We start from the raw sequence: 24,111 nt of genomic DNA on the forward strand, positions 1-24,111 counted from the left end.
GCTGACGAGATCTAATACGAGCCAAAGGCTTCTAATCCGAGTCACGTGGGTGATTAGGAATGCCCTTGTGTCCTAATCCTCTTCTGGCAGGGCTCCCTCCCTCCCTTGCGTCCTTTGGCAAGCTCTGGAGCATGCATACTCGCAGACCCAGAGGGCAGCACAGGCACGGCAGTCTGCAGCACCAGCGCACGGCCCAAGGACAACGGCAGCGCAGCGACAGCGAGTGGGCCACGAGCCATGCTGTGCCAATCTCGCCTCGCCTCGCATCCGTGGCCAGGCCAGTGTGCACATGCAAGCTTGGCGCCGAACCCCGCCGGCCGCAGCGGAGGCGAAGAGGGACCGCCGCTTGTGGACGTGCGTGTGTGCGGTTGTGCTCGCGAGCAGAGCGTCGTGGGTGTGGTGCTGCCTGCCAGGTTTCACGTTCATCCGCTGGCCACGGTCAACGCCGCGGCACGCCCACTGCCAATGAGGGCGAGGGATTATCCGTGAGCCGACCCTGCGTGCGGGGGGAGGGGGAGGGGAGGGGAGGGTGATCTGGAACGTGGGCTTGGGCTTGGCGGTGGATGCTGCTTGAGACACGGTCGTAGCTGTTGCTGGTGGACGAGGATGCATCGATGAGCTGCACAGTGGCATTGTCGATGGCAACACAGCATGCATTTAGTCTGGGAGGAGTGGATAGGCGCGTGGAGATGGCAAGCAAGCAGAGGAGCAAAGCATCACATCAGCCGCCGCCGCTGGCCGTTGTTTGTGTCATCTGACGAAGATCCCGCGGGGCCGTTCCTGGCGCACGCACGAGCGAGCGAGCGAGAGACTTGGGCCGCACCTGGCACCTGAAGCACCTGGCCAACTGGGCTCGACGGCTGCGGCAGCAGTAACTGGGTCGGTGGGCATGCTCGCTCGGCAACTCGAGGGCCAACCCACACCCGCCGCCGCCCCACATCGACATCCATTCACAACCGTCCATCCACACGTCTCTTGAACGACCTGGCATCATGAACGGCAACGAGAAGGACACGGACGTCAAGGACGACTTTGGCTTCGGCGACCTCAGCCTCGGCGACACGAGCGAGTTCGCCAACCCGGCATATGCGGCCAACGGCAACGGCGGCACGGCCAAGACCGCTGAGGCGGGCGGCGAGTTCAACGAGTCTCGTACGTCTCGCCCCAGGCCGCGCTGACATCGCGCAGATGAGCAGGGCCTCAAGCGCGCGCTCACGTCGCGGCACATCTCCTTCATCGGATTCGGCGGCGGAATTGTGAGTGCTCACCTGCATGCGAGAGCGGCGCCGAGGACGTTGGAGGAGAGCTGGGGTTGTTTGGAAGAGAGGAGGATGGTGTGACGACGAAGACCGATGATCCCCTTCCCTCCGCCCGAGACGTTGCTAACCTCCTCCAGGGTGTCGGTGGGTAGACGCTCCTCGCCACTGGCGCTGACCACAGGCCTGTTTGTCGGTATCGGCCAGTCGCTGGCCAACGCCGGCCCGGCCGGCATCTTCCTCTCGTTCGCCATCACCGGAGTGCTGGTGTGGTCGGTCGTGAGTGTCCCTGGGCGTGCGTGCGCTTGGCTGACGACGACAACAGATCCAATCTATCGGCGAGATTGTGACAAAGGTAGGGCCCTACCTGCGAGCAGTGGCTGAATGGTGTCCCTGCCGACGAGGGTCGGCGGCCTGGCATCACGTACTGATAACCCCAGTACCCGGTCGACGCGAGCTTCCCGGGGATGGGCACGCGCTTTGTCGACCCCGCCATCGGCTTCACGATCGGCTGGACATGTGAGCTGCCAACGAGCGAGGCTCGCTGACCCCAGATTGGCTCAACATGGCCATCTCGGTCGCCGTAGAGTGCACGGCCATCGGCATCCTCGTCGAGTACTGGATCACGAGCGTCAACGCCGCGGCGTGGATCGCCATCGCGCTCGCCGTCATCTGGTTCTTCAACATGCTCCCGGTCAACTGGTACGGCGAGGCCGAGGTGGCCACGGCGTGCATCAAGGTGATCACGCTGGTCGGGTGAGTCGAGTCGAGTGTCGCCGAGACAGGCGACAAGCCCGCTGACCCTGTGCCCAGCCTCATGATCTGCGGCCTCGTCATCACGCTCGGCGGCGCACCGGACCGCCACCGCCGCGGATTCGAGTACTGGAAGAACCCCGGCGCCTTCAACCACTTCAACGGCATCCCCGGGTCGCTGGGCGAGTTCCTCGGCTTCTTCTAGTGCGTACGCACGTGGGTATCGCTGACGCCGCAGCTCGCTCACCAACGCCGCCTTTGCGTACGGCGGCACCGAGGTCATCGTGCTCGCCGGTGCTGAGGCCAAGAACCCGTCACGGCAGATCCCCAAGAACGTGCGCTTGTTCGTGTATCGCCAGCTCTTCTTCTGTGAGTGGGCTGTGGGGGCGGGGACGAGAAGGCAGCGCTGACGACCCGCAGACATTGGCGGCTCGCTCATGATCGGCATGATGTGAGTCGAGCCTGGTCTCCCAACCCGATCCACCTACTGACCCCACCCCAGCGTGCCCTACAACCACCCCGACCTCGTCAACGGCAAGGGCAACGCCAGTTCGTCGCCCTGGGTCATCGCGATCAAAACCGCCGGCATCAAGGCGCTCCCGTCCATCATCAACGCGGCCATCATCACCTCGGCCCTGTCGGCAGGCAACACGTACCTGTACATTGCGGCGCGCACGATCCGCGGCATGGCGCTCAACAAGCAGGCACCGGCGTTCATCACCAAGACGACGCGGCACGGCGTCCCGCTCATGGCCGTGCTGTGCTCTGCCCCGCTCGGCCTGCTCGCCTTCCTGTCGGTCGGCTCGGGCGGCGCGAGCCAGGCGTTCCAGTGGCTCAAGAACCTCATCGCCCTCAACAACATTATGAACTGGGGCCTGCTTGCCTTCACCTACCTCCGCTTCCACAAGGCCATGAAGGCGCAGGACATCAGCCGCCGCACGCTGGTCTGGTACGGCCGCTTCCAGCCGTACGCGGCCTGGTTTGCCGTCGTCTTCTGCATCATCGTGTGCATCTTCCAGGGCTTCCCCGTGTTCCTCAAGGGCCGGTGGAGCGGCGCGGATTTCGTCGCAACGTACATCAGTGAGTGGGCGTGTCGCGATCGTTGCTGATGGACCCAGGCTTCGTGCTCTACCTCATCCCGTATGTCGGGTACAAGGTCGTCAAGCGGTCAAAGGTGCGTGTGTGGCAGAGAACGTGGCTCACCCCGCGCCAGATGGTCAACCCCGCCGAGGCCGACCTCACGTCCAACATCATCAACCCCTGGGACATTACCGAGGAGCCCGAGCCGACGACGTGGTACGGCAAAGTCTGGAGGGTCATCACTCATTGAGTGCGAGCGTGCGAGAAGCGCCAATAGAGACGCTGCTGGCCGCTGTCCACCGGCTCGTCAGTCACCATGTTGTATCAACTAGCAGGAGAGGTCGACGCCTGCAATCCCACCCATCTAATAGTTGCGATGCCAGGAGAATGCGTGCGAAGGGCGGGCGCAGCGACGGGGGGCGTGAGGACCGCCACTTTCGAGATGTGAGTTGCCACCCACCGCCCGACGCCCGCCAACACTGCCCAGCATGACTTTACGCGCTCGTGCATTCCCAATAACTATAAACACCCCCATACTAATGATTATTCACCCCTGCTGACAGCGGCTACGAGAAGGAGGGCGTATGACTAGTGGATCTGGAACCCTAACACGGCCTAGTAGACGGGCTCCCACTTCTCAGAAATCTCGTTCCAGCCCACAGCGCCGGGGTGCTCGACGACGCCGCGCTGGTCGAGCGCGGCGTTGAAGAGGCCGAGCATGAACGGAACGCCGACGTTGCCAATGTTTTCGGGCGTGAGGTCCGAGACCTTGGGAATCGGCGCGGGCGCAGGGTACTTGGCCTTGTACTTTGCCTTGAGGGGGCGCTTGGGGCTAGCAACGGCAAGGTTGCCATTGGCCTTGTACTGGATGTGCCCGTTGGCCGCGGCGTGGCCATTGGCGACGGCACCGTGCTGCACCTTGACCTCGCGGCGGCCCTCGTCCGTGTCGCTGTCGTGGAGCTTCTGCTGGCGCTCGAGCGAGCCGAGGTGCTGGAGGGCCGTCTTGGCGAGCGGGACGTGGTTGCGCTGCGAGGCGAGGAGGAAGAGGCCCCACGGGTCCTTGTGCACGACCATGATGAGGGCTGAGAGGGCGCGCTCGGCGACGGCCTTGCTGCCGAGGTCGTCGCAGAACTTGAGCAGCGCCTTGTGGACGACAAACACGAGGTTGCCGTGGACGTTGACGTCGTCGCGGATGTTCATGAGGTCGAGCCACATCTTGACAATCTTGCGGTGGGCGTCGAGCTGGATCACGTCGTCATGAGCGCCCGCGAGTGTCTCGCGAAGGACGGTACTGTGGCGTCAGCATCCGGTGCCGCCTATCCGCAGGAAGGGGGCAGAGATCCAACTCCAAGCTGCTCGACAGCTTGGAGCTGGGGGTGGTGCCACATGGCCAGGTGGCCATGTGGCGACCGACGAGCAGTGCAAGGCTGACTAGCCTTGCACCGCACCAGCGCCCCGATGGTCACCATCGGGAGCTAAGATTGGCCGAGCGAGGTTTCAACACCTTGAACGGCCGATGTTTCCGTGGCGGGTTACAACCCGCGCACAGGAGTCGGTATCTCGGCGTGGCTACGTTGCTCACGAGAGATCTTTGTTGGCACCTGTGCGACGGTGCCCCCACTCCACCACCTGGTGGAATGGGAGGGGATGAACAAGTGGACGCAGAAGCGCCACGCCGCCCCCCCGAAACGGCCTCGCACCTGCGAGGCCGTTGGATGCCGCGCTCACAGTGAGTACAAGTACTCACGAGTTGGCCCTAAGAAAGTAGCTCCACACGCGAAACTCGCGGCCGTCAGTCGAGCGGAGCACGACGTCGGCCGCCGGGTCGATGTAGGTGCGCGGCTCGAGCACGTTGGAGCTCGTGGTCGACGCCGAGTCGTACACCGTCGTCGAGTCGTGGGCCTTTGCGCCGTCGTCGAGCACGACGGGGCCCTTGGCCTTGGGTGCGGTGGCGGGGGTGGCGGGCTTGGACATTGCTGCGTTGGCGGGGGGTGGGGCTGGGGGAGGTGCGGTTGGAGGAGGTGAGGCTGGAGGAGGAGGAGCGTTGGTGGGCGACAAGAGCCCCAGCGTGCGCCTTATGAACCCCGCGGCGGCGGCGCTGTCCGCTGCGTGCATGGCGGGTGGGAAGAGGCCAGGTGGCGAGGGGGGGTGTATAACCGCGTGCGAGGGCTCGGGGCGGAGCATGGCGAAGACGGCCACGCCCTCGCCCGCTCACTCACGCCCGTATCGCTGCCAGCGCCCGGGGGCGCGGGCGCGGGCGACGAGCATGGCGAGGGGTGGGGCGTGGGAGGTCGACGTCGAGGTCGGCCGAGTGAAGTGTGGTGAGTGAGTAAGCGAGTGGGAGGAGTGAAGAGCAGGCAGCGCAATGCCACCTTTTATCCTCGAGAGCCAGCGCCAGCGAGGCCAAGCGAGCAAGCTAGCCACACCAGGCGGGCCGGGCCAGGCCGACACGAGGCAGCCGCGCCGCAGCGGCCGTGCTTCGCGCCGATCCCCCTCGCGCCTGTCCTCGCTGATCGTCGCGCCGTCACGCCGCAGCTGCGACTCGGACAGCGGGCGCAGCACGCAGTCGTCGTGACGCCGTGGGATCGGCGCGATGGACGAGAGAAGCAGAGGGCGAGGGCGGCGGGCGTGGCGGACAATCGGTGACGCCGTGACGACGACGACGACGCGCCCTCGCCGCCGTCGACGTCTCGAATCAGCCAAGTCGGACGCGAGCAGCCGGTCTTTGCCGCACCCGACCCCTGCCTCCCGCTCTCGGGTTGCGGTCCTGCCCGGCCCACCGGCCCACCGCTACCGTGATAAATGCATTCGAAACTATACAAGTGCTGTCCGTAATCGTTTAGAGCCACTCGACACTGGGGGAGGTTAGTATTGGACAGAAGCGGGGGGCCGCTCGGCGCTGCGCGCCTCGCTCGTGACTCACGTTCCGGGAGGCTTCGAGGTAATGTCATACGTGACACGGTTGATGCCACGGACCTCGTTGGTGATGCGCGACGAAATCTTCTTGAGGACCTGCGGGGGGAACACGAACCAGTCGGCAGTCATAAAGTCCTCGGTCGACACGGCGCGGAGGGCAACGACCTGCTCGTAGGTGCGGGCGTCGCCCATGACACCGACGGCCTTGACGGGGAGGAGGGCGGCGAAGGCCTGGGAGATCTGGTCGTAGAGACCGGCGGCGCGGATCTCCTCAATGTAGATCTCGTCGGCGAGCTGGAGAATCTTGATCTGGTCGCGCGTGACCTCGCCGAGGATGCGGATGGCAAGACCGGGGCCGGGGAAGGGGTGGCGGCCGACGAGGTGGGCGGGGATGCCGAGGAGACGGCCGAGGGCGCGGACCTCGTCCTTGAAGAGCTCGCGGAGGGGCTCGATGAGCTTGAGCTTCATGTCGTCGAGGAGACCACCGACGTTGTGGTGCGTCTTGATGGTGGCCGAGGGGCCCTTGAACGAGATCGACTCGATAACGTCGGGGTAGAGCGTGCCCTGGAGGAGCCACTCGATGGGGCCCTTGGACTTGTCGGCGGCGCAGGTCTCCTCAATCTTGGCGGCCTCAGCCTCGAAGACCTCGATGAACGTGTTGCCGATAATCTTGCGCTTCTTCTCGGGGTCCTCGACACCCTGGAGGCGCTCGAGGAAGAGGTCGGACGCGTCGACAACGGTAAGGTTGACGCCGAGGTCCTCGACCAGCATCTTCTTGACCTTCTTGGCCTCGTCGAGACGGAGGACACCGTTGTCGACCATGATGGCGTGGAAGCGGTCGCCGATGGCCTCGTGCATGATCTTGGCCGCGACCGACGAGTCGACACCGCCCGAGACGGCGCCGATAACCTGGCCCTTGTCGCCGCAGATCTCACGGATACGCGCAATCTCCTTGGGGATAAACGTCTCCATGCTCCATCCGCCCTTGATGCCGCACACGTTGTGGACGAACGCGCCAATGACCTCCTTGCCGCGGGGCGAGTGCGTGACCTCGGGGTGGAACTGGACGCCGTAGATCTGCTGCGACTCGTGGGCAATGGCGGTCCACGGCGACGTGGGGGTCGAGGCAACCGTCAAAAAGTTGGGGGGCAGCGACGCGAGCTGGTCGCCGTGCGACATCCAGACCTGGATACCCTCTGGGCCGGCCTCGATGCCCTCGAAGAGGGCGTCGGCGTTCTTGTTGCCCGTCTTGACGACCTGGATGTGGGCCGAGCCGTACTCGCGGTGCGTGTGCGCCTCGACCTTGCCGCCGTGGGTCGACGCAATCTCCTGCAGGCCGTAGCAGATGCCGAGGACAGGCACGCCGGCAGTGAAGACGGCGGGGTCGACGTGCGGCGCGTCGGGCGCGTACACAGAGTAGGGCGAGCCCGAGAGGATGATGCCTGCGGCGTTAGCGCGTTACACAGCGCCACAACCCACCCTTGGGCTTCCACTTGAGGTCGGCCATCTTCTGCGTGCACGGCAGCATCTCGCAGTAGACGTTGAGCTCACGGCATCGTCGGGTGATGAGGTGCGAGTACTGGGCGGGTTAGTGGCTTGGGGCGTCGGAGCAAGCCGCAACCCACCTGCGATCCAAAGTCGAGGATGAGGATCGAGTCGTAGAGGTCGTGGATCTCGGCGGACGCCATGTTGAGCGAGGTGGTGTGGTGTGAGATGGGATGGGGTGGACCGACGTGATCTCGACGAGGTGGGCCGAAAGATAAGTTGGACCAGAAATCTTGACTAGAGTGGTGGAGGGGAATGACGTGTGGTGTGTGTCATGCACAGAGCCGATCAGCTCGGGGGTAATGATAAGCCGCGTGGGCGGCGCGTGGCAATCTGTCCGTGCGCCAGCCAGCAGCCAGCAGCCAGGGCCCTGGCCTAGCGATCGTCGCCGTGTTGGGCGTGCCTGCCCGTCAGACAGAATGCGAGCGAGCCGTGATGCATCTGCCTCCCCTCTGTGCTGGCCCTCCCCGCCTGGACCAGCTTGCCTCATCCCCCGCCCCCCGCTGGCCCTGACGCTGCCATTCCACCACGCCACCCCAGCAGCAGTCCCACGACGGGTCCCCGCGAAACAACCGTACCGTTCCTGCGACCCGTACCCATGACGACGGGCTCGTAGAATACACACTCAGCGCAGGCCGGCTGCACCCAGCTGCCAAGCAGCCGTACATAGGCACGCGGACGCAGCACGCTGCACGCCTCGACCGGTCCCCCCTGCCTCGTTCCATTCCGTCCGTCCCTTGGCAACTGCCGATTATTGTTGTCCCTCCCTCGCCTCAGCCGCCGCCGTGCCACTCAGCCCCCTCCCTGTCCATTCTCACCACTCATCCTACCTCCCAAACCTCTTTGGACAGTTTACGCTTGCCTGGCTGACCTGACCCTCGTACCCGTCCCTTTCTCTGCAGCATGTAACAAAAAAAACCTACTAGCCTCGAGACCCTGGAGTACACTTGCTCGCCCGTGGTCGTGAGAAACACACTTGGTGGGCCCTGAAGCAGCGTGCAGGGTGTATAATGCGTTCTCGTGCCCATGCTCAAGGGCTCGCAGCGTAGAGCATGCTCAGGTGCTTGCTGCAGTGCTTTGAATGTTGCTTCATGACACTTTACACCTCTACTGGTGATTGTTGATGCTGATAGCGGTGTGCAGATCCGTTCCCACGGGAACACCCGCAGCCCGGGATCTAACGCGGCCCAGTGGCCACCCAGTGTCGCCACTGTGCCGAGTCACCGCCGAGTAAGAGTCGCTCGACGCGCGACGACGCGACACCCTCTTACTTGCGGCCGGCCTTGAGCCAGTCGTCGAGGAAGATGGACGAGTGCTTGGGCTGGTCAAAGGGCACCATGTGGCCAGCGCCGTACACCTTGAGGAGCTGCGCGGTTAGTGGCAGCCCGGCAGACTCGACATACAGTGAGGTTGTCGTACGTCTTGTACGAGCCGGCCAGCACGCCGTCGACCTTCCAGTCCTCAAACTTGGCCGCGTTGTAGCCCTCCTTGCCGTACCACTCGAGGGCGGCCATCCACGGCTCCTGCGCGAGGTGGTTGCAGACTGTTGGTCAGTACGGCGAGGTCTGTGGCACTGGGCGTCTGTTCACTCACTAAAGTCGTGAGTACCGGCGTACTAATTTGCGCGTCAGCCAGCTGCCCTCACCCTTCTTGCTGCCACTCACGTTGAGGATACGAATACCACGCTCAAGGAGCTCGGAAACGTAGAGCCAGGTCTGGCCGACGTTGTCCTGGGCGGCCGAGAAGGCATAGCCGACGCCCGAGTCGCAGCTCTCAAACGGACCCTTGGCCTTGTCGACGCCGAGGCGAGCGCGGACGTCGGGGAGGTCGAGGTAGTACTTGATCTTCTTGGTCTCGGGGTAGCAGAGCGAGTCGGAAAGCTCCTCGAGCGTGCACGACTTGGTGACGTCGTAGCTGGCATGTCAGCGCGTCGGCCCCAACCAGGTCCAACAAGACTCACGGGTTCTTGTTCGCACGGATGAAGCTGGAACTGAGGGTAGCGCCGCAGTACATCTGGGCGATCTCACAGCTGACGGGGTCGCGCGTGTCGATGCAGCCCTCCTGGGCCATCTTGGCGCACTTGGGGACGGCCTCGGCCATTTCGACGCACGCGGAAATCGACTGGACCGTGTCGGTCATGTTGCCGTTGATGGTGCACTGGTAGGGGAAGTAGGAGAGGGTGGTGGCGTCTGGGGGTTGTCAGCGTCGTCCGCAGTGCCACCGGCGTGGTCCCCACGCACACCAGTCAGTGATGCCGTTTCCGATGAGGACACTCTGCAGGTTGACGGGCTCCTTGCCGGCCTTGACGAGCTCCTTGTTCTGGTCGTACACGGCCGAGGCGAAGATGGGGAGGTAGCGGCCGCCGTACGACTCGCCGGCCATGTGGAACTCGCGGCCCTTGAACTCCTTGAACGTGTCGAAGAACTGTCGTCAGCGGAGCTCTGCAGCTGCACGCACGATCGAGATGAAGGCGGCGACGTCCTGGCCCGCCTCCTCGGCGGTCGCAACGACCTGGCCGTGCTTGGCCTGGCTGAAGCCGACGTTGACGGGCTCGTCGAGGAAGAAGATGTTCGCCTGGGGTCAGTCAACACGGCCGTAGTCCCCGCCCACCTTGTTGTTCCACGAGTGCGGGTTGACCTTGGTGTCGTTGACCGTCTTGAAGTCGTCCTTGACCGAGCAGGGGCCGAGCTCCATCAGCAGGCCCATGGAGCTCGAGCAGCCGGGCCCGCCGTTGATCCACATGATGACGGGGTCGTTGGCGGGGTCGGAGCGCGACTCGAAGAAGTAGAAGAAGAGCTCCTTGCCGTGCCCGACGTCGAGGTAGCTGGGGGCGTGAGCCAGCCAGCCAGCACGCGACCACGCGACCACGCCAACTCACCCAGAGTAGCTGCGCACATCGGGGTCGCACCACCCCTGCGTGCTCTTGATGCGCACCTTGTGGTTGGGGTGCAGCGCCGACGTGAGGACGTAGTGCTCGTCCCCGGGGATGGAGGCGAGCGTGATGTCGCTAGCGGGGGAGAGGACCGCGTCGGCCGGGGCGTGGGCGGCCGCAGGGCCGCCGAGCACGTCGTCGACGAGGTCGTGCGCGAGCTCGAACGCGACCTCGGGCGACGGGAGGCGGAACGCCGCGATGGCGGGGAGGAGGGCGAGGAGGGCGATGCGCATGGCGGGGAAGGAGGTGGGGGAAAGAGAGCACAGACGTCGTCGATGGAGCTGGGCCATATCTAGTTGTGGTGTATCGGCAATTTCCGATGACGCAGTGCACCACGCGGTGTTCTCGGAGCGAGTTGGCACCTCACCTCTCGGGTCGTCGCTCATTCGCCGAGCGCGCGCCGGCGCAGTCGACGAACATGTATGGTTAGCGCGCCGAGGCTCACCCGCCGCGGTGCCGCGACATGACTCTAATAGGACGAGCGCGAGCATGCGAGCAGGGCGACGCGGGGCACAACGCGCCGGGCTAGTCGCGATCCTCGTAGCGCGTAGCGTAGGCTGCGCTCTGCGACGCCACGAGCCGCGTCGTGAATTGCACCTCTGCGCGCTCTGCGACGTCTGCTGCATGAACATTGTCAGGCCGGCCAGACCTCGAGCGCTCAACAGCAGCAGCAGCGGCGGTGCATGCATGAGCCGCGCAGACAGAGCAGACACCGCGACCGCGCGCCTAACTTTGCCTTTGCAGACGTTGCCTTCCATGCCCTGTGGCTTGAGGGGCAGCCGCAGTCCCCAGGCCACCGCCGACACCGCCGCCGCCGCGGCGCAAACAAAACATTGTTGACACGACTCGCTGCTGATGCATCGCTACCCAACCCGCGCCATGGCCCCCAGCTCCGTCGCTGGGCCCAGCAAGCCCGTGCCCGCGCCCAAGCCCACCACCTACTCGGCCATCGAGGCCGAGTGGCGCGCCGAGGCCTTCGGCTACGACGCAGAGTACCGCGACTGCCTGCTCGGCGCGGTCGTGCTCGACATTGTGGATCCCAACGGGGGTGAGTAGTCGCCGCCGCGTCCGTGCACGCGCACGAGCTCACGCCCAGCCCCCCCGTCCCTCCGCTCGAGCCTCACGGCGCTCCCGGTCCGCTCGCACACCGCGATCGTGGGCCTAGCCGAAGACGACGACGAGTACCTCGACCCCGAGCCCGAGCCCGAGCCCACGCCGCCGCCAATACGCGTGCCCCCCAAGCCGCGGCGCGTGACCTTCTCCGAGCCCGTGGCGCCGCGGCGCGCGCCCCCGCCCGTGCCGTTAACCCTCGCCGAGTCGACGCACCGCCCGCACCCGGCCGCCGCGTTCGACCCCCCGCGCCCCGCGTCCGTGGTGGACGCTGCGCCCCGCTCCCCCCAGCGCCCGGAGTTAGCCCACCGCCCCCTCTCGTGGGCCGACGCGGCGACCGTCGCAAAGTGGCCGTGGGGCGCGCGCCGGGGCAGCACGAGCGGGGGGAGCACGCCGACGAGCCCCGTCGGCCCGGTGACCCCGACTGGCGGGCTGTTTGTCGAGGCGGAGGGGAAGGGGGTGGAGAATACGCCGCGTAAGGGTGCTGAGGGGAGGTAGTGCATGTGCGGAGTGCTGTGCTGTATGCAAGGAGTAGCTTGTAGTTCGTGGCGGGGACGGGCGTGGCAGAGGTCGCGGGGTGGGGACCCGTGAAGTAGCCGCAGCCGAGCGCGCGACAACCCGCGGGATATGGCGCGTGCGCGCGCGCCCTTCGCTCGGCGTTCGAGACGCCGAGAGTGGACCAGTCAGCCTGTGCGCGGGGTCGCAAGTCGCGCGCAGAGCGAGCGCCGCCCTCCGCGCCGCGGGCAGATATCACGCGAGCTGCGTTACGCCGGGGTGCGGTGCTCCGCTCGCCTTCCAACCCACCCCCACGCCTCCCACTCTCGCTCGATCTTATCAGCTGCGTCGGCGCGCGCTGCATCGGTGCATATCTCACTGGCAGGCTGCATCCCCAACCTGCCTCCCCACCCCGCGCCGCCCGTTAATCGTCGCGGCCGTCGTCGTTGCCTGGCACATAGCCGGACCTTAGCCGGGTCTTGTTTTCCGCTTGGCCCAAGTAAGCGAGCGCCCAAGCTCCGTCCTTTCTCCGCCTTCCGGCGTCACTGGCGGCTGTCTCTTGCTCAAGTACTGCTCCACCTCGACTTGGTCGTGTCTTGCTCCTCCTCTCCACTCCCCTGCTCACCACAAACGCAATGACCCTCCTCGCCGCCGCCCGCACCGCCCGCCTGGCGCCGCGCCTCGCCGCCCGCACCTTCACGTCGTACAACGCCCCCGTCGCCGGCCTCACCCCCGCCCAGGAGGAGGTAGGCTGCCTCCAAGACGGACCCCTCTGACACCCCAGTTCCGCTCCGCCGTCGCCGACTTTGCCAAGAAGGAGATCGCGCCGCGCGCCGCCCAGATCGACAAGGAGAACAAGCTGCCCGAGGTAGGTTGGCCACTTGAGCCCCGCTCACGCCCAGGACATCTTCCCCAAGCTCGGCGAGATGGGCCTGCTCGGCGTCACGGTGCCGGAGAAGTACGGCGGTCTTGGGATGGGATACTTTGAGCACACGATTGCGATGGAGGAGATTGGCCGCGCGTCGGCGTCGATTGCGCTGAGCTACGGTGTGAGTAGCGACATGGCGGCCGACAGGCTGCCGTGGCGGTGAGGCGGGAGGCACAGCCGCGTTCCGCGCTGCACACAGCGCCGCTGTGCCGACCGCGCCCGCTCGCTCCGCTCGCGTGCACCGCTCACACCCACCCCCAGGCCCACTCCAACCTCATGGTCAACCAGCTCGTGCGCAACGGCAACGAGGCCCAGATCCAAAAGTACCTGCCCAAGCTGCTCACCGGCGAGCACATTGGCTCGCTGGCCATGTCCGAGCCCAATGCCGGCTCGGACGTCGTCAGCATGCGCACAAAGGCCGAGAAGAAGGGCGACAAGTGGGTGCTCAACGGCTCCAAGGCGTGGATCACAAACTCGCCCGTGTCGTCGACGTTCCTCATCTACGCCCGTACCGACCCCAACGGGCCCGCGAGCAAGGGCCTCAGCGCGTTCCTCGTCGAGCGCGACTCGCCCGGCTTCAGCGTCGGCGAGGGGCTCGACAAGTTTGGCGTAAGTGCCGCGGGGCCCGACACAGCCAGGATACCGCTCACCCCACCCAGATGCGCGGCTCGCCAACCGCCGAGATCTTCTTCGACAACGTCGAGATTCCCGAGGAGAACCTCCTCCGCCAGCCGGGCAAGGGCGCGGCCATCCTCATGTCGGGCCTCGACTACGAGCGTCTCGTGCTCTCCGGCGGCCCCCTTGGCATCATGCAGGCCGCGCTCGACCTGACGCTCGACTACACGCACGAGCGCAAGCAGTTTGGCAAGAGCATCGGCACGTTCCAGCTCATGCAGGGCAAGATTGCCGACATGTACACCAAGCTCTCGGCCTCGCGCGCCTACGTGTACGCCGTCGCGCGCGCCGCCGACGCCGGCAAGGTCAGCCGCGAGGACTGTGCCGGTGCCATCCTCTACTCGTCGGACCGCGCAGTCGAGGTCGCCCTCGACGCCCAGCAGTCGTTTGGCGGAAACGGCTACATCAACGAGTACGACGTCGGACGCCTCGTCCGCGACTCGCGCCTCTACACTGTCGGCGCTGGCACCCAGGAGATCCGCCGCGGCCTCATTGGCCGCATGTTCAACGAGGCCCAGGCGGCCGGCAAGGACCACTTGTAGACGGGGACCAGGAAAGTTGGAGAGACAGGGGGCGCTGTAACTCTGGCCGGCAGCACCGACGCCAGAAGCCATCACGATCACGCGCCACGCGTTTGTATATCTGCATGCAGTAGGATAGTCACAAGCCACGGACACGCGGCATGACGCGGCATGATGGCGGAATGTCTGAGAGCAAAGAATAAAACCATTGTATGTCGGCGGCGGAGACGCGCCCCGTCCGCCCCGTCCCAACTAGTCGACCCCAACTCAACCCAACCCAGCCACCTCTCTAAGCCTTGCTGCTCTTCTTGGCCGCAGCCGCCCGGCGCTGGCGGCGCTCGACGCTCTTGTCCGAGTCCCAGTCGACGTCGGCCGCCAGCAGCTCAATCTGGCCATTCTTCTCGAGCTTCGAGTCGAAGAAACCGTCACGGTACCCGCGCACAATGCGCTCGAGCAGGTCCGACGTCGAGATTGACGGCGTGCGGCGCGTGGGCAGGAACTTGCCTGTGGGGGTTAGTACCTCGCGAATCTGCGAATCCAATCCACGCACCCTGGCCCTTGGCGAAAGTGTACACATCCTCCATGTCCTTGGACGGGTAGACCAGCTCGTCGTGTGCAATGTAGTCAATCTCGTACTTGTCGATGAAGTCCTGGTCGACGACCCATGGCGCGTCGGGGAACACCTCGTCGGCCCAGCGGCAGTGGCGCACGGCCTCGCAGCGCTCGGCGTGCGTCATTGCCGGCGCAGACTTGTGGCCGGCGCACAGAGCGTCCGAGCAGACACCGACGATAAGGTGCACATTGTCAAACGACAGCTTGGCCTGGCGCAGCTGCAGCGCGTGGCCAAAGTGGAACAGGTCGTACACGCCGTCGGCGTAGATCCTCACTGGCCGGTCTTTTGGCGGGGGCGATGTCTTCCACCAGCGATCAACGCCGTCCTCTTCGCCGCGGCCGTCAATCGCGCGCTGCACAAACGAGCGGATGTTGTCCTCGCTGAGCTCGACAGGGCGCGTGTACATCCTCCGCGGGCCGGCAGCGCTGACCGCCTTGTTGCCGGTCGACTTTTGCTCGTGATGGCGGTACGGGTTCGAGAGCGACTCGGACTCGGCCACAGGCACGTCGGCAGCGTGGTTGCCGAGCGGGGGAGGAATCTCGGGAACGAGCTTGGCGCGCGACGCCTTGGGGGTCGGCGCCCGGCCCAGAGGGTACCCTGGCGACGTTGTTGATGGCCCCTGCGGCGACGGGGACGACGACCGGCGCTGGTGGTTGGACGCGTGGTTGGTGTGGATGGGCGTGCCGATGGTCGACGAGCTCTCAATGTCGCCATCGTATCTGCGGGTTAGCGGCTAGCCGTACCCGGAAAACTCACGTGGGCGACTCGAGACCCTCATCGCTCCATTCCTTGGCATCTTTGCGGCGTAGCAGGGGGTTGAGCGCGACACCGAGAGGGAGGGGCAGGGGAGGGAGGGGGACGCTTCCACGCGAGGCTGATGTCGGGCCATTGCCGGATGAAGGGGCGTTGAGGCGAGGCGAAGACGCCACCGAAGGGGTGAGCGAAGGAGCGTTGATCGAGGAAGCGACGTCCGACACGTCGTTGTCTGTGGAGGGTCGGGTGGGGGTGGGGGCGTGTGGGCCGGCCGGACGAGCGAGAAGCAAAGTCATGGTGTTGAGCAGCACGCCACGTTGAAGACACGTTCGTCAACAAGAATGCACGGGCGCGTGTGGTGGGTGATGTGACGAGGTGGGTCGATACGGAGCGAGGCAGGACGAGGCAGATCAAGAGCGTGTCAGTGAAAGAGCAAGCACGATGCAAGCGACTGGGTGGCAGCTCGCCGGGCAAGACGGCTTGCACACCTCGGGCAGTTGCACGGCAATGAGACTCACCCTCCTCGCTGGCGTCCTGCGAGCTGTCGGGATCACGGGTCGAGCGTCTGCCCTCTACGCGGCCGTCGGAGCGCCTGTGCCGCTTTGGCTGTGCTGTGGGTGCCGACATGGTGTGTGTGGGTGCAGTGGGAGAGTGCGAGTGAGGATGTGGTTCGTTTTGCGATCTTTTGGCGCCAGCGTCGTGTCGCGGTCGGTGCTAGCAGGCAGGCGGCTTGAAATTAGGTGGGTCCGTGTGGGGTCTCTCGTTCGTTGTCGCTGGTGGCTTTCGTCACGCGCGAGCGGTCCAAGCCGGGAGTGGGGAGTGCCTTTGGGTTTTCGTGTAACAGTGCCGGGTTGTTGCAAAAAGGCCGAGTTGGTCGCTCGCTGTTGCAAGGCTCGTTGTTGTCACCGAGTAGCGAGTGAATGCAATAGAGAGGGGGCGACTTTGCAGGTTGAGCGGCGACGAGACGCGAACGAGGACGACGACGAGGGGTGAAGTGGCACGAGGAGGAGCGGCGGGGCGGGGCGGGGCGGGTGAAACCTGAACTCCGAGGAAGGTGTTCCGGATGTGCGGCCAGGCGACGCTCAAGTTGGGGGAGGAGGGGGGAAGACGGAAATGACGACAGGGGGCGACGGCGCGACAAGGCGCGCGACCGACCGTCTTGCCCACCGCAGCCCCATGCGCGCGACACCACAGAGCTTGGAGGGGGAGGGAGGGTGGAATAAGGGATAACGGCGGAATTAGGCCTGATTTGAAAACTCGAGCCTAACTCACAGGCCTGCTAGGCGCGCAATTGCCACCACCACTCGAAAACAACAACAAGCGCGCCTGCTTTCCACTCGCAACTCTTGCATTCTCGCACTCTTGCATCCCACCACAACACACGCAGCAATGTCCGCACCGCAGGAAGAATCACTAGAGGGCAACGTGTCAACAGAATACCTGTCCGGCGCCGCGCTGAGGTACGTTCCCCGCCCCCATCCACTCGCTCACCACGCAGCTCTGTCCTCCGCGACGTCGGCGCGACACTGACGCCCGAGGACGAGCTGGAGGACATTGCAAAGGCCGAGGCGGCCGTCAACGCCAAGGACAATGAGCGCAAGGCGGTCGTTGACAAGCTGCAGGACGACTTGAATGGTGCGTGGTGTCGACGTCGTCACGGTCAGCTCACCCGCCCAGCCCTCATCCACAAGCTGCAGCAGGCGACGGCGGCGGCGCAGCGCCCCGAGGGCCAGCCGTCGGCGCAGGAGCACGAGATCCATGTCCGCCAGCTTGAGCAGCAGCAGTACGCGTCGCACAAGGCGCTCAGAGACGAGCAGGAGGGGATCACGAAGCGCGAGAGCGAGCTCGCGCGCACCAAGACGGAGAGGGACAAGGTGCGCGCGTGGGACGTGGGTGCGGGCGCGGGCAACGCAGGCCAGGTGTGAGTGTGGTGGAGAGCGACAGTCATGAACCCAAGCTCACCCCCAGTGTCCGCCTCGAGCTGTTCAAGGGCCTCGGGTTCAGCATGATCGGCGACTCCAAGGTGCTCGTCCGTGAGTCTGCTGGACGTATCGTTCCATCAAGCTGACTCCCCAGGCAACGACACCAAGCCCGACGTCAATGTCGTGTCGCTCGGCGACGGCGCGAGCAGGGTACAGCGGGCCAACATGCTCTGGGCGATGGCTGGGGAGTAGGCACGCCCGGCCGGTCTGTGCTCGATTGCTCCCGACGTGGCATTGTATCTGTGTTGTATCATCATGTTAATGTGTGAGTCGTGGTGGTGGTGCGGCGGACGGCGCCGACCGGCGTGGTGCAGCTCGCACCTGGGGGCTGACCGGAATGGCTGAGCCACACCTGGTGTGGCTTTGTGCTCTCCTGACCGGCGGCAATGGCTGGGCAGCACCGACAACTACGGCCCAGCCACCAGCCACGAGCTGGTCCACCCGCCACAGAAGGAGCCAGCCGCGCCGCTATCGCTGCCCCGACACTCTCCCCGCGACGCTTGCGCATCGTCGGCTCGTCCCATGCATAGCCCAGCGCGGCGGAGCTTGGCGGCGGCGCTTGGCGGTACGGGGCGGCGGGGAGCGCGGAGTAACCCCGCATGTCCGCGTGCGTCGTGTGCGCCGCTGCCGCTGCCGCCCGCCCGCTGTTCCTGGCCGGTCCCTCATCTGCCCAGACCCAGCTTTGACGACATCACCATCGCACTCCATCTCAGCAGACGTCTCTTGCTCACGCTCTTTCCTCTCGCGACCATATGCGCAGATAGACAGACACGTACGGCGGCCCTTGCCTCTTGCTCGGCTCATCTTTGTCCTCCCCCGGCCTCCCCCCCCGCAATGTCCAACAACACGTCGCCCGTGCCCGGCCTCCCGGTGACGGCGCCGCCGCCGCCAGACGCGGCCGCCGAGCGCTGCCACCTCCTCGGGCCGACGGCGCTCGTCGTGCAGGCCATCATGGGCGTCATTGTCATTGGCAGCCTCGTCGTCAAGCGCCAGCTCGAGAAGCGCAAGCGGAGATGGCGCGTCTGGGTCCTCGACGTCGGCAAGCAGCTCGTCGGCCAGGCCGTGCTGCACGGCTTGAACATCTTGGTGGGTGGGAGAGGGGGAGCGATGGCTGACGTTAGATATCGAGCGTGGTCGCACACGCCAACGTCGGGGACGACGTGAAAAACCCGTGCTCGCTCTACTTTTTAAACATCCTCATCGACACTACTATCGGTGGGTTGGTCGGCTGGTCGGTGTGCTGACGCCAGGCGTCGGCATCTTCTACGTCGCGCTCAAGGGCTACACCTGGCTCTTCGCCAACCACTACGGCCTGGAGGGGTACAAGAGCGGCTACTACGGCAACCCGCCGCAGTGGCAGTTGTGGGGCCGCCAGCTGCAGCCGTACCTGCTCGCCGTCGTGACCATGAAGCTCATCGTGCTGCTGCCGCTCACGCTGCCGAAAATCTCCAGCATTCTCATCCGGTTCGGCCAGAGCCTGCTGTCGTGGCTGTCGGTCGACTCGCAGGTCATCTTTGTGCTTGCCATCTTCCCCGTCATCATGAACGTGTTCCAGTTCTGCGTCATGGACCAGCTCATCAAGGCCGGCAAGGGCGCAGACGCCAAGGACGAGCAAGACGACGAGGGCTACGACGACGACGAAGAGGGAGGGTACCGCCCGCTGCCGACTCGCGAGACGGACATGGAGGCGTCGTTCGCCATGAGCTCGCCGCGACATCGCAACGCCAGCCTGCGCGACGGCGACCGGCCCGGCGGGCTGCGCTCGCGCTCGGGCTCGCGGAGCAGCATTGCGCCGATTGTCACGTCGCGCGCGAGCAGCGCGACGGCGTCGGCACCGACCTCGCCGCTGTACCCGCCCGCCGCGGATGAGGTGCCGGCCGGCCAAAGCGTCTGGAGCACCCTGTCGCATCAGCAACGGCGCACATCAAACGCCACCGACGACGGCCTGTCCGCGCCCAGGTCACGACGGTCCGACGCCCCGTCGCCCGACTCGAACGTCTGGGACCAGGACACGCCGTTGACCGAGTCGCCGGTGGACGGGCTGGCGCCGTACGAGGCGCCACACCGCTGACGCCCCGCTCATCATAGCTATAATTGTGCGTCGTAGATGCTGCTGCTTGCGGCTGTTGTACAACATGCATGTGTGAGGGCAGAGCAGGGTGGGCAGAGTGGCGCTTGCTGGCGGGGTAATTTGCTCCCGCCGTATTTATTTTTTGGGAACGCGTCGGTGGGCAGTGGCCACAACGAGCAACCTGAGCCAGCAAGTGGCCTCGGCGCGCCAGTCTCGAGCCAGACATTACTGACCACACGCATACCTTCCCCCCCCCTCTTGACCTCTTGAGCGATGGCAGCCGCCACATTAGAGTTCCTGCCGTTCGAGGCGCGGCGTGCCCTCGTGCTGGGCGACGCGACGCGGCGCGTCACCCTGGCCAGCCGCAGCCCTTCCCCAGCGGGCCTCCCCACCCCGCCAGCGACGCAGGCGACGCCGCGCCGCATCGCGCCGGTTACGACAGCCGCGTCGTCGTCCAAGCCCGAGCCCGCGTCCCCCGCCGCGCCGGCCACGCCCACGTCCCTCCCGTCGCGCAAGGGCAAGGAGCGCGAGCTCGGCGCCAACGGCGCGCCCAAGCCCAACGGCACGCCCAAGACGACGGGCTCGACGCCGAACGGCACGCCCAACGGACACGCGCACGCGCACGGCAACGGGCCCAAGGCCAACGGCTCGGCCCGGCCGGCGCCCAAGGCTGCGGCTGCCTCCTCCGCCGGCGCCGGCCTCCACCCCCCCATCGACGACCTCGCCTGGCCCGAGCCCATCGCGTCGGCCAAGCGCCCCGCCGCGGGGCTGCACAACGGCTCGATGGCGTGCTACACGAACGCGACGCTGCAGGTGCTGCTGCACACGCCGCCGGTGCTGCGCGTCGCGCTGGCGCACGACGCGGCCAGCTGCGTCCAGGCCAAGCACACCAAGACAAAGTTCTGCATGCTGTGCGCGCTGCGCCAGGTCGCCGTCGCAGAGCACTGGGCCGGCAAGAAGCGCGCGTACCGTCCCGTCCCGGTGCACAACCATCTCGGCCGTGCGTGCCTGCTTTCGGTGACTCACCGCTGACGGCTCAGAGATCAAGAAGGGCTTTAGCAGACACAGACAGGAGGACACGCACGAGTTCTTCCGCTTCGTCACGGACGCGCTGCAGAACACTGCGCTGGCGGGCAAGCCTAAGTGGGTGCTGGGGGAGGGTGAGCGCTGACGGGACTAGGGACTTGCCAGAGAAGCTCAAGCGCACGACCTGGGTCTACCGCACCTGGGGCGGCCAGGTGCGCTCGCGCGTGCTGTGCTTGACGTGTCGTAAGCCGTCCGACACATTCGACTCGTTCCTCGACCTGTCGCTCGACGTGCCGGCCCGCGCACGGACCCTCGACCAGCTGTTCAAGGGATTCATCCACGAGGACCGGCTGGACGGCGAGAACAAGTACAATTGCGAGAAGTGAGTGGGCGGTGGTGGCGGCGCTGACGACCAGCTGCAAGAAGAAGTCGGCAGCGACAAAGTCGATGCGGATTGCAGAGGCGCCGCCGGTGCTCACGTTGCACCTGAAGCGCTTTGGATTCAGCTTGTCCATGTCGGGGCGCATGACCAAGATGAACAACGCGATCGAGTACGGCAAGGCGCTGGACATCGCGCCGTACATGACCGAGGGGAGGGTGAGTGGGGAGGGCGTGTGGGGCTGACAGACAGCACGAGGGCACGCGGTACAGGCTGTTTGGTGTGACGTGCCACCACGGCACGTCGCTCAACTACGGCCACTACACGTCGTACGTGCACGGGCCCGACGGGCGGTGGTACAGCGCCGACGACGACGACGTGTCGCACGCAAAGCTGTCCGACGTGCTCAACGACAGATCGGCGTACCTGCTGAGCTACATCCGGGACGACGCGGCCGAGATGTCGACGCCGGTGTCGACGCCGGCGCCGGCCGTGGCGGGCTCGGTGGGGCCCAAGCGCCGGCGCGACGACGAGAGTGCCGAGCCGGCGAGCCCGTCGCCGGTCAAGCGGCCGGCACCCGCGGCCCTGTCGCCGATCAAGCGAGTCGCGAACGGCGAGAGCTCGGCGTTTGAGCGCTTGCTCAACCGCGCAAACGCAAACGGCGCGCCGTCGAGCCCCAAGAGCCCGGTGCGCGCTGCGCCCAAGCCGCAGCGGCCGTCGTTACCCCCGTCGCCGATTTCCAGACCGTCGCACCCTTCGCCGGGGGCCAAGCCGGCGAAATTCAAGTCGAAGCACCACCGCGTCGACGCCAAGCAGCTGGCCGTCGGCTCGGGCTCGCGGCACCACCACAAGGGCGCGGGAGCGCCCAAGTCGCCGTTCGTGGCGGGCGCTCACGGGCGGTCCAACCTGAAGCAGCGCGAGGCGCAGTTCGGGCGCAAGCAGAAGCGCATGAAGGGGAAGAGGGGGTAGGCGGGGGCAGCGGCAGCAGCACTGGCCTGGCACTAGCATACGCATCGAGCATCACATAGCATGAATCGTCTACACGGGCGGGGGGGCACGGGGGGCGGGCGCGCGTCCTCCGCGTCCAGCACGGCACGTCGCAGGAGCGGGCTAGGGACGCGGCCGCGCCTGGACGCAGACCTCGCGGCGGAGCGTGTCGCAATACTGAGCCAGCACGGCCGCGGTGGCGCGGGCGTCCAAGCACGTCGTGTCGAGCTCGAGCTCGGCAGTGAGGTCGGGGCACGGCGCGAGGGCGGCGACCTCCTCCTCCATGCGGAGGAGGAGCAGGTCGTCTTCGCTGGCCCTCCCGGCGGCGGCGGCACGCGCGACGTGCGCCTCGGTTGACGCGCAAAGGATGACATGGACGAACGCCCACCCCGCGGTGCTGGCGAGACTCGCGAGCTCGAGCAGCGCGGCGCGGTCAGCGCGCCGGACGGACAAGAAGACGGGGATGGCGAGCGTGTGCGGTGCGGCGGGCGAGTCGAGCACGCGCACGACGGCCTCGAGCAGCGCGGCGTGCGGCTCGGGGTGGTGCGCCGCGCGCGTGTCGAGGACGCGCGCGTCGGGGAGCAGTGGTCTGGGGGTCAGCTAGCGGCGGGGTGGGCCGCGCCTACACCAGCTCGTGGGCGACTGCGCGCTTGCCGATGCCGGGGAAGCCGTTTATGAGGAGTATGGCGGGCATCGGGGTGGGGGGGCGGTCGAGGTGGGCGGCGAGGTCGGTGGGCGCGTGCCGGAGTGGTTTATGCCACGACGCCGTCGGGAGCCCGTTGTGTCGCTGCCAGCGCTGCTGCGTTAGTCGTGCGCTAGCCCTGCCGTCGCCGTCTCCGTCGCTGCTTGATCGCCCGCCGATCCGCCACAAGCGTACCGCCACAGCGTACCGCCACACGCATCTCGCTCGGGCCACGGCGCCGGCAAGACACCGATACGACGTCGGATCAGCCCTCGTCGCACCCCCCACCCCACACCGCGATTATGCAATCCATGCGTAAAGTACAAACAATGAGCGGCTGGGCCGTAGTCTAAGGGCGGGGCGGGGGTGCGTGCTCACGCTGCCGCCTACGCCGCAGCCTCGGCGCCAGCAGCGACCGGCGCGTCGACGTCGGCCGGCTTGGCCGTCGCGTTGGCCTTGCCGACCTTGGCAGCCGCGCGGAGGTTGATGCGCTCCTGTTTTGTGAGCTGGCCGCCCTGCTCGAGCATGTCGCGCCAGGAGTGGTCGGGGGGGAGTTCGGGCTTCTTGCCCTGCGCGTTGACGCCGGCGAGGACGGCAGAGACCATGAGCACGCCGATCGTGAGGCCCTGCGCGTACATGCGTGCCTGGACGATCTGGAGAGTCAGCTGGGGCTGGGGGGTGGGGTGGGGGGGAAGGCGCACGGTGCGACACCGGCAGTGTCGGCCCGCCGCGCCTACGCCCGGCTCGGCCTTCGGCCTCGCCTCGCCGCGCCGCACTCACCTTCTGAGGGAACGTCTGGTACTTGTTCCGCGCGACGACGCCAAACGCGATACCCAGCGACGCGACCCAGGACCCGCCGATGATGGTGTACTGGTGGCGCGCGGCCCAGTCCTTGGTCTTGTCCCAGGCCGACATGCTCTCCCAGCGCTCGTGCGCCGCCTGCGCCTCCTTGTCGAGCTCCTCCTTGCCGAACCCGCTCCACTGCTGGGCAATGTGCTTCTCGCCGGCCTTTTCGCCAAACACAGTCGCGACGGGGATCGACATCATCATGCCCACGAAAAACTTGTACGGCATCGGCACGGCGCGCCACGCAGGCGAGCGCCGCTTGAGGAAGTAGTTGCCCGTCATGGCGCCGGCGATGCCGACGACGAGGCCCTTGGACGCGGCCGAGAGAACGTCCGACATGTACTTTTGCTGGTCGCGGCCTCCGCGCTGGGCTTTGTTAGCGGCCGCACTGGCTCAACCTGGGGCTACCCACCTCGATGTACGACACATCGCTGCCGACCGGAGTGGCGACCGAGCGGTCGGATGAAGATGCTGAAGACGACGACATAACTGTGGTAATGATGTGTGCGGTATGTGATGAGGCGTCGACGGCTCTGGCCCGAACCTGCTGCTATATATTTT

At 66.1% G+C, this 24,111-nt stretch overlaps 12 protein-coding genes across 12 annotated transcripts; 6 read left to right on the forward strand and 6 right to left on the reverse strand.

Annotated features, from left to right (window-relative positions):
- Positions 1-992: 992 nt before the first annotated feature.
- Positions 993-3,339, forward strand: Q8F55_006537 (uncharacterized protein; the record flags this gene model as incomplete). Its single annotated transcript, XM_069354996.1, has 13 exons — positions 993-1,152; positions 1,189-1,256; positions 1,397-1,403; positions 1,441-1,535; positions 1,582-1,611; positions 1,697-1,775; positions 1,811-2,012; positions 2,070-2,213; positions 2,248-2,378; positions 2,430-2,460; positions 2,512-3,089; positions 3,128-3,183; positions 3,223-3,339. 13 exons carry the CDS (start codon positions 993-995, stop codon positions 3,337-3,339), a joined length of 1,698 nt encoding a protein of 565 aa, XP_069207067.1.
- Positions 3,340-3,704: 365 nt separating this feature from the next.
- Positions 3,705-5,063, reverse strand: Q8F55_006538 (uncharacterized protein; the record flags this gene model as incomplete). Its single annotated transcript, XM_069354997.1, has 2 exons — positions 3,705-4,380; positions 4,837-5,063. The coding sequence occupies 2 exons, from the start codon at positions 5,061-5,063 to the stop codon at positions 3,705-3,707; spliced, it is 903 nt and encodes a 300-aa protein (XP_069207068.1).
- An 865-nt stretch (positions 5,064-5,928) lies between these two features.
- GUA1 (GMP synthase (glutamine-hydrolyzing)) lies at positions 5,929-7,693 on the reverse strand (the record flags this gene model as incomplete). Its single annotated transcript, XM_069354998.1, has 4 exons — positions 5,929-5,944; positions 6,013-7,447; positions 7,485-7,584; positions 7,631-7,693. 4 exons carry the CDS (start codon positions 7,691-7,693, stop codon positions 5,929-5,931), a joined length of 1,614 nt encoding a protein of 537 aa, XP_069207069.1.
- Positions 7,694-8,817: 1,124 nt separating this feature from the next.
- Q8F55_006540 (uncharacterized protein) lies at positions 8,818-10,715 on the reverse strand (the record flags this gene model as incomplete). Its single annotated transcript, XM_069354999.1, has 9 exons — positions 8,818-8,916; positions 8,954-9,093; positions 9,144-9,165; positions 9,215-9,464; positions 9,511-9,739; positions 9,791-9,974; positions 10,008-10,124; positions 10,161-10,374; positions 10,429-10,715. The coding sequence occupies 9 exons, from the start codon at positions 10,713-10,715 to the stop codon at positions 8,818-8,820; spliced, it is 1,542 nt and encodes a 513-aa protein (XP_069207070.1).
- A 646-nt stretch (positions 10,716-11,361) lies between these two features.
- On the forward strand, positions 11,362-12,090 carry Q8F55_006541 (uncharacterized protein; the record flags this gene model as incomplete). Its single annotated transcript, XM_069355000.1, has 2 exons — positions 11,362-11,530; positions 11,579-12,090. The coding sequence occupies 2 exons, from the start codon at positions 11,362-11,364 to the stop codon at positions 12,088-12,090; spliced, it is 681 nt and encodes a 226-aa protein (XP_069207071.1).
- Positions 12,091-12,722: 632 nt separating this feature from the next.
- Positions 12,723-14,232, forward strand: Q8F55_006542 (uncharacterized protein; the record flags this gene model as incomplete). The annotated part of the gene is made up of 5 exons (XM_069355001.1): positions 12,723-12,833; positions 12,872-12,955; positions 12,990-13,136; positions 13,277-13,624; positions 13,675-14,232. 5 exons carry the CDS (start codon positions 12,723-12,725, stop codon positions 14,230-14,232), a joined length of 1,248 nt encoding a protein of 415 aa, XP_069207072.1.
- A 268-nt stretch (positions 14,233-14,500) lies between these two features.
- On the reverse strand, positions 14,501-16,204 carry PCT1 (choline-phosphate cytidylyltransferase; the record flags this gene model as incomplete). The annotated part of the gene is made up of 4 exons (XM_069355002.1): positions 14,501-14,715; positions 14,762-15,543; positions 15,581-15,809; positions 16,096-16,204. 4 exons carry the CDS (start codon positions 16,202-16,204, stop codon positions 14,501-14,503), a joined length of 1,335 nt encoding a protein of 444 aa, XP_069207073.1.
- A 762-nt stretch (positions 16,205-16,966) lies between these two features.
- Q8F55_006544 (uncharacterized protein) lies at positions 16,967-17,751 on the forward strand (the record flags this gene model as incomplete). Its single annotated transcript, XM_069355003.1, has 5 exons — positions 16,967-17,037; positions 17,076-17,212; positions 17,255-17,498; positions 17,546-17,610; positions 17,654-17,751. The coding sequence occupies 5 exons, from the start codon at positions 16,967-16,969 to the stop codon at positions 17,749-17,751; spliced, it is 615 nt and encodes a 204-aa protein (XP_069207074.1).
- A 642-nt stretch (positions 17,752-18,393) lies between these two features.
- Positions 18,394-19,630, forward strand: Q8F55_006545 (uncharacterized protein; the record flags this gene model as incomplete). The annotated part of the gene is made up of 3 exons (XM_069355004.1): positions 18,394-18,645; positions 18,681-18,774; positions 18,810-19,630. 3 exons carry the CDS (start codon positions 18,394-18,396, stop codon positions 19,628-19,630), a joined length of 1,167 nt encoding a protein of 388 aa, XP_069207075.1.
- Positions 19,631-19,903: 273 nt separating this feature from the next.
- Q8F55_006546 (uncharacterized protein) lies at positions 19,904-22,004 on the forward strand (the record flags this gene model as incomplete). Its single annotated transcript, XM_069355005.1, has 5 exons — positions 19,904-20,630; positions 20,671-20,773; positions 20,811-21,038; positions 21,073-21,253; positions 21,288-22,004. 5 exons carry the CDS (start codon positions 19,904-19,906, stop codon positions 22,002-22,004), a joined length of 1,956 nt encoding a protein of 651 aa, XP_069207076.1.
- Positions 22,005-22,145: 141 nt separating this feature from the next.
- On the reverse strand, positions 22,146-22,716 carry Q8F55_006547 (uncharacterized protein; the record flags this gene model as incomplete). The annotated part of the gene is made up of 2 exons (XM_069355006.1): positions 22,146-22,611; positions 22,649-22,716. 2 exons carry the CDS (start codon positions 22,714-22,716, stop codon positions 22,146-22,148), a joined length of 534 nt encoding a protein of 177 aa, XP_069207077.1.
- A 374-nt stretch (positions 22,717-23,090) lies between these two features.
- On the reverse strand, positions 23,091-24,037 carry RCF2 (Replication factor C, subunit RFC4; the record flags this gene model as incomplete). Its single annotated transcript, XM_069355007.1, has 3 exons — positions 23,091-23,357; positions 23,485-23,916; positions 23,963-24,037. 3 exons carry the CDS (start codon positions 24,035-24,037, stop codon positions 23,091-23,093), a joined length of 774 nt encoding a protein of 257 aa, XP_069207078.1.
- Between the last annotated feature and the right edge of the window lie 74 nt (positions 24,038-24,111).

Source organism: Vanrija albida (assembly GCF_041260175.1).
Source record: "Vanrija albida strain AlHP1 chromosome Unknown contig_5, whole genome shotgun sequence".
Classification (NCBI taxonomy): Eukaryota; Fungi; Basidiomycota; class Tremellomycetes; order Trichosporonales; family Trichosporonaceae; genus Vanrija; species Vanrija albida.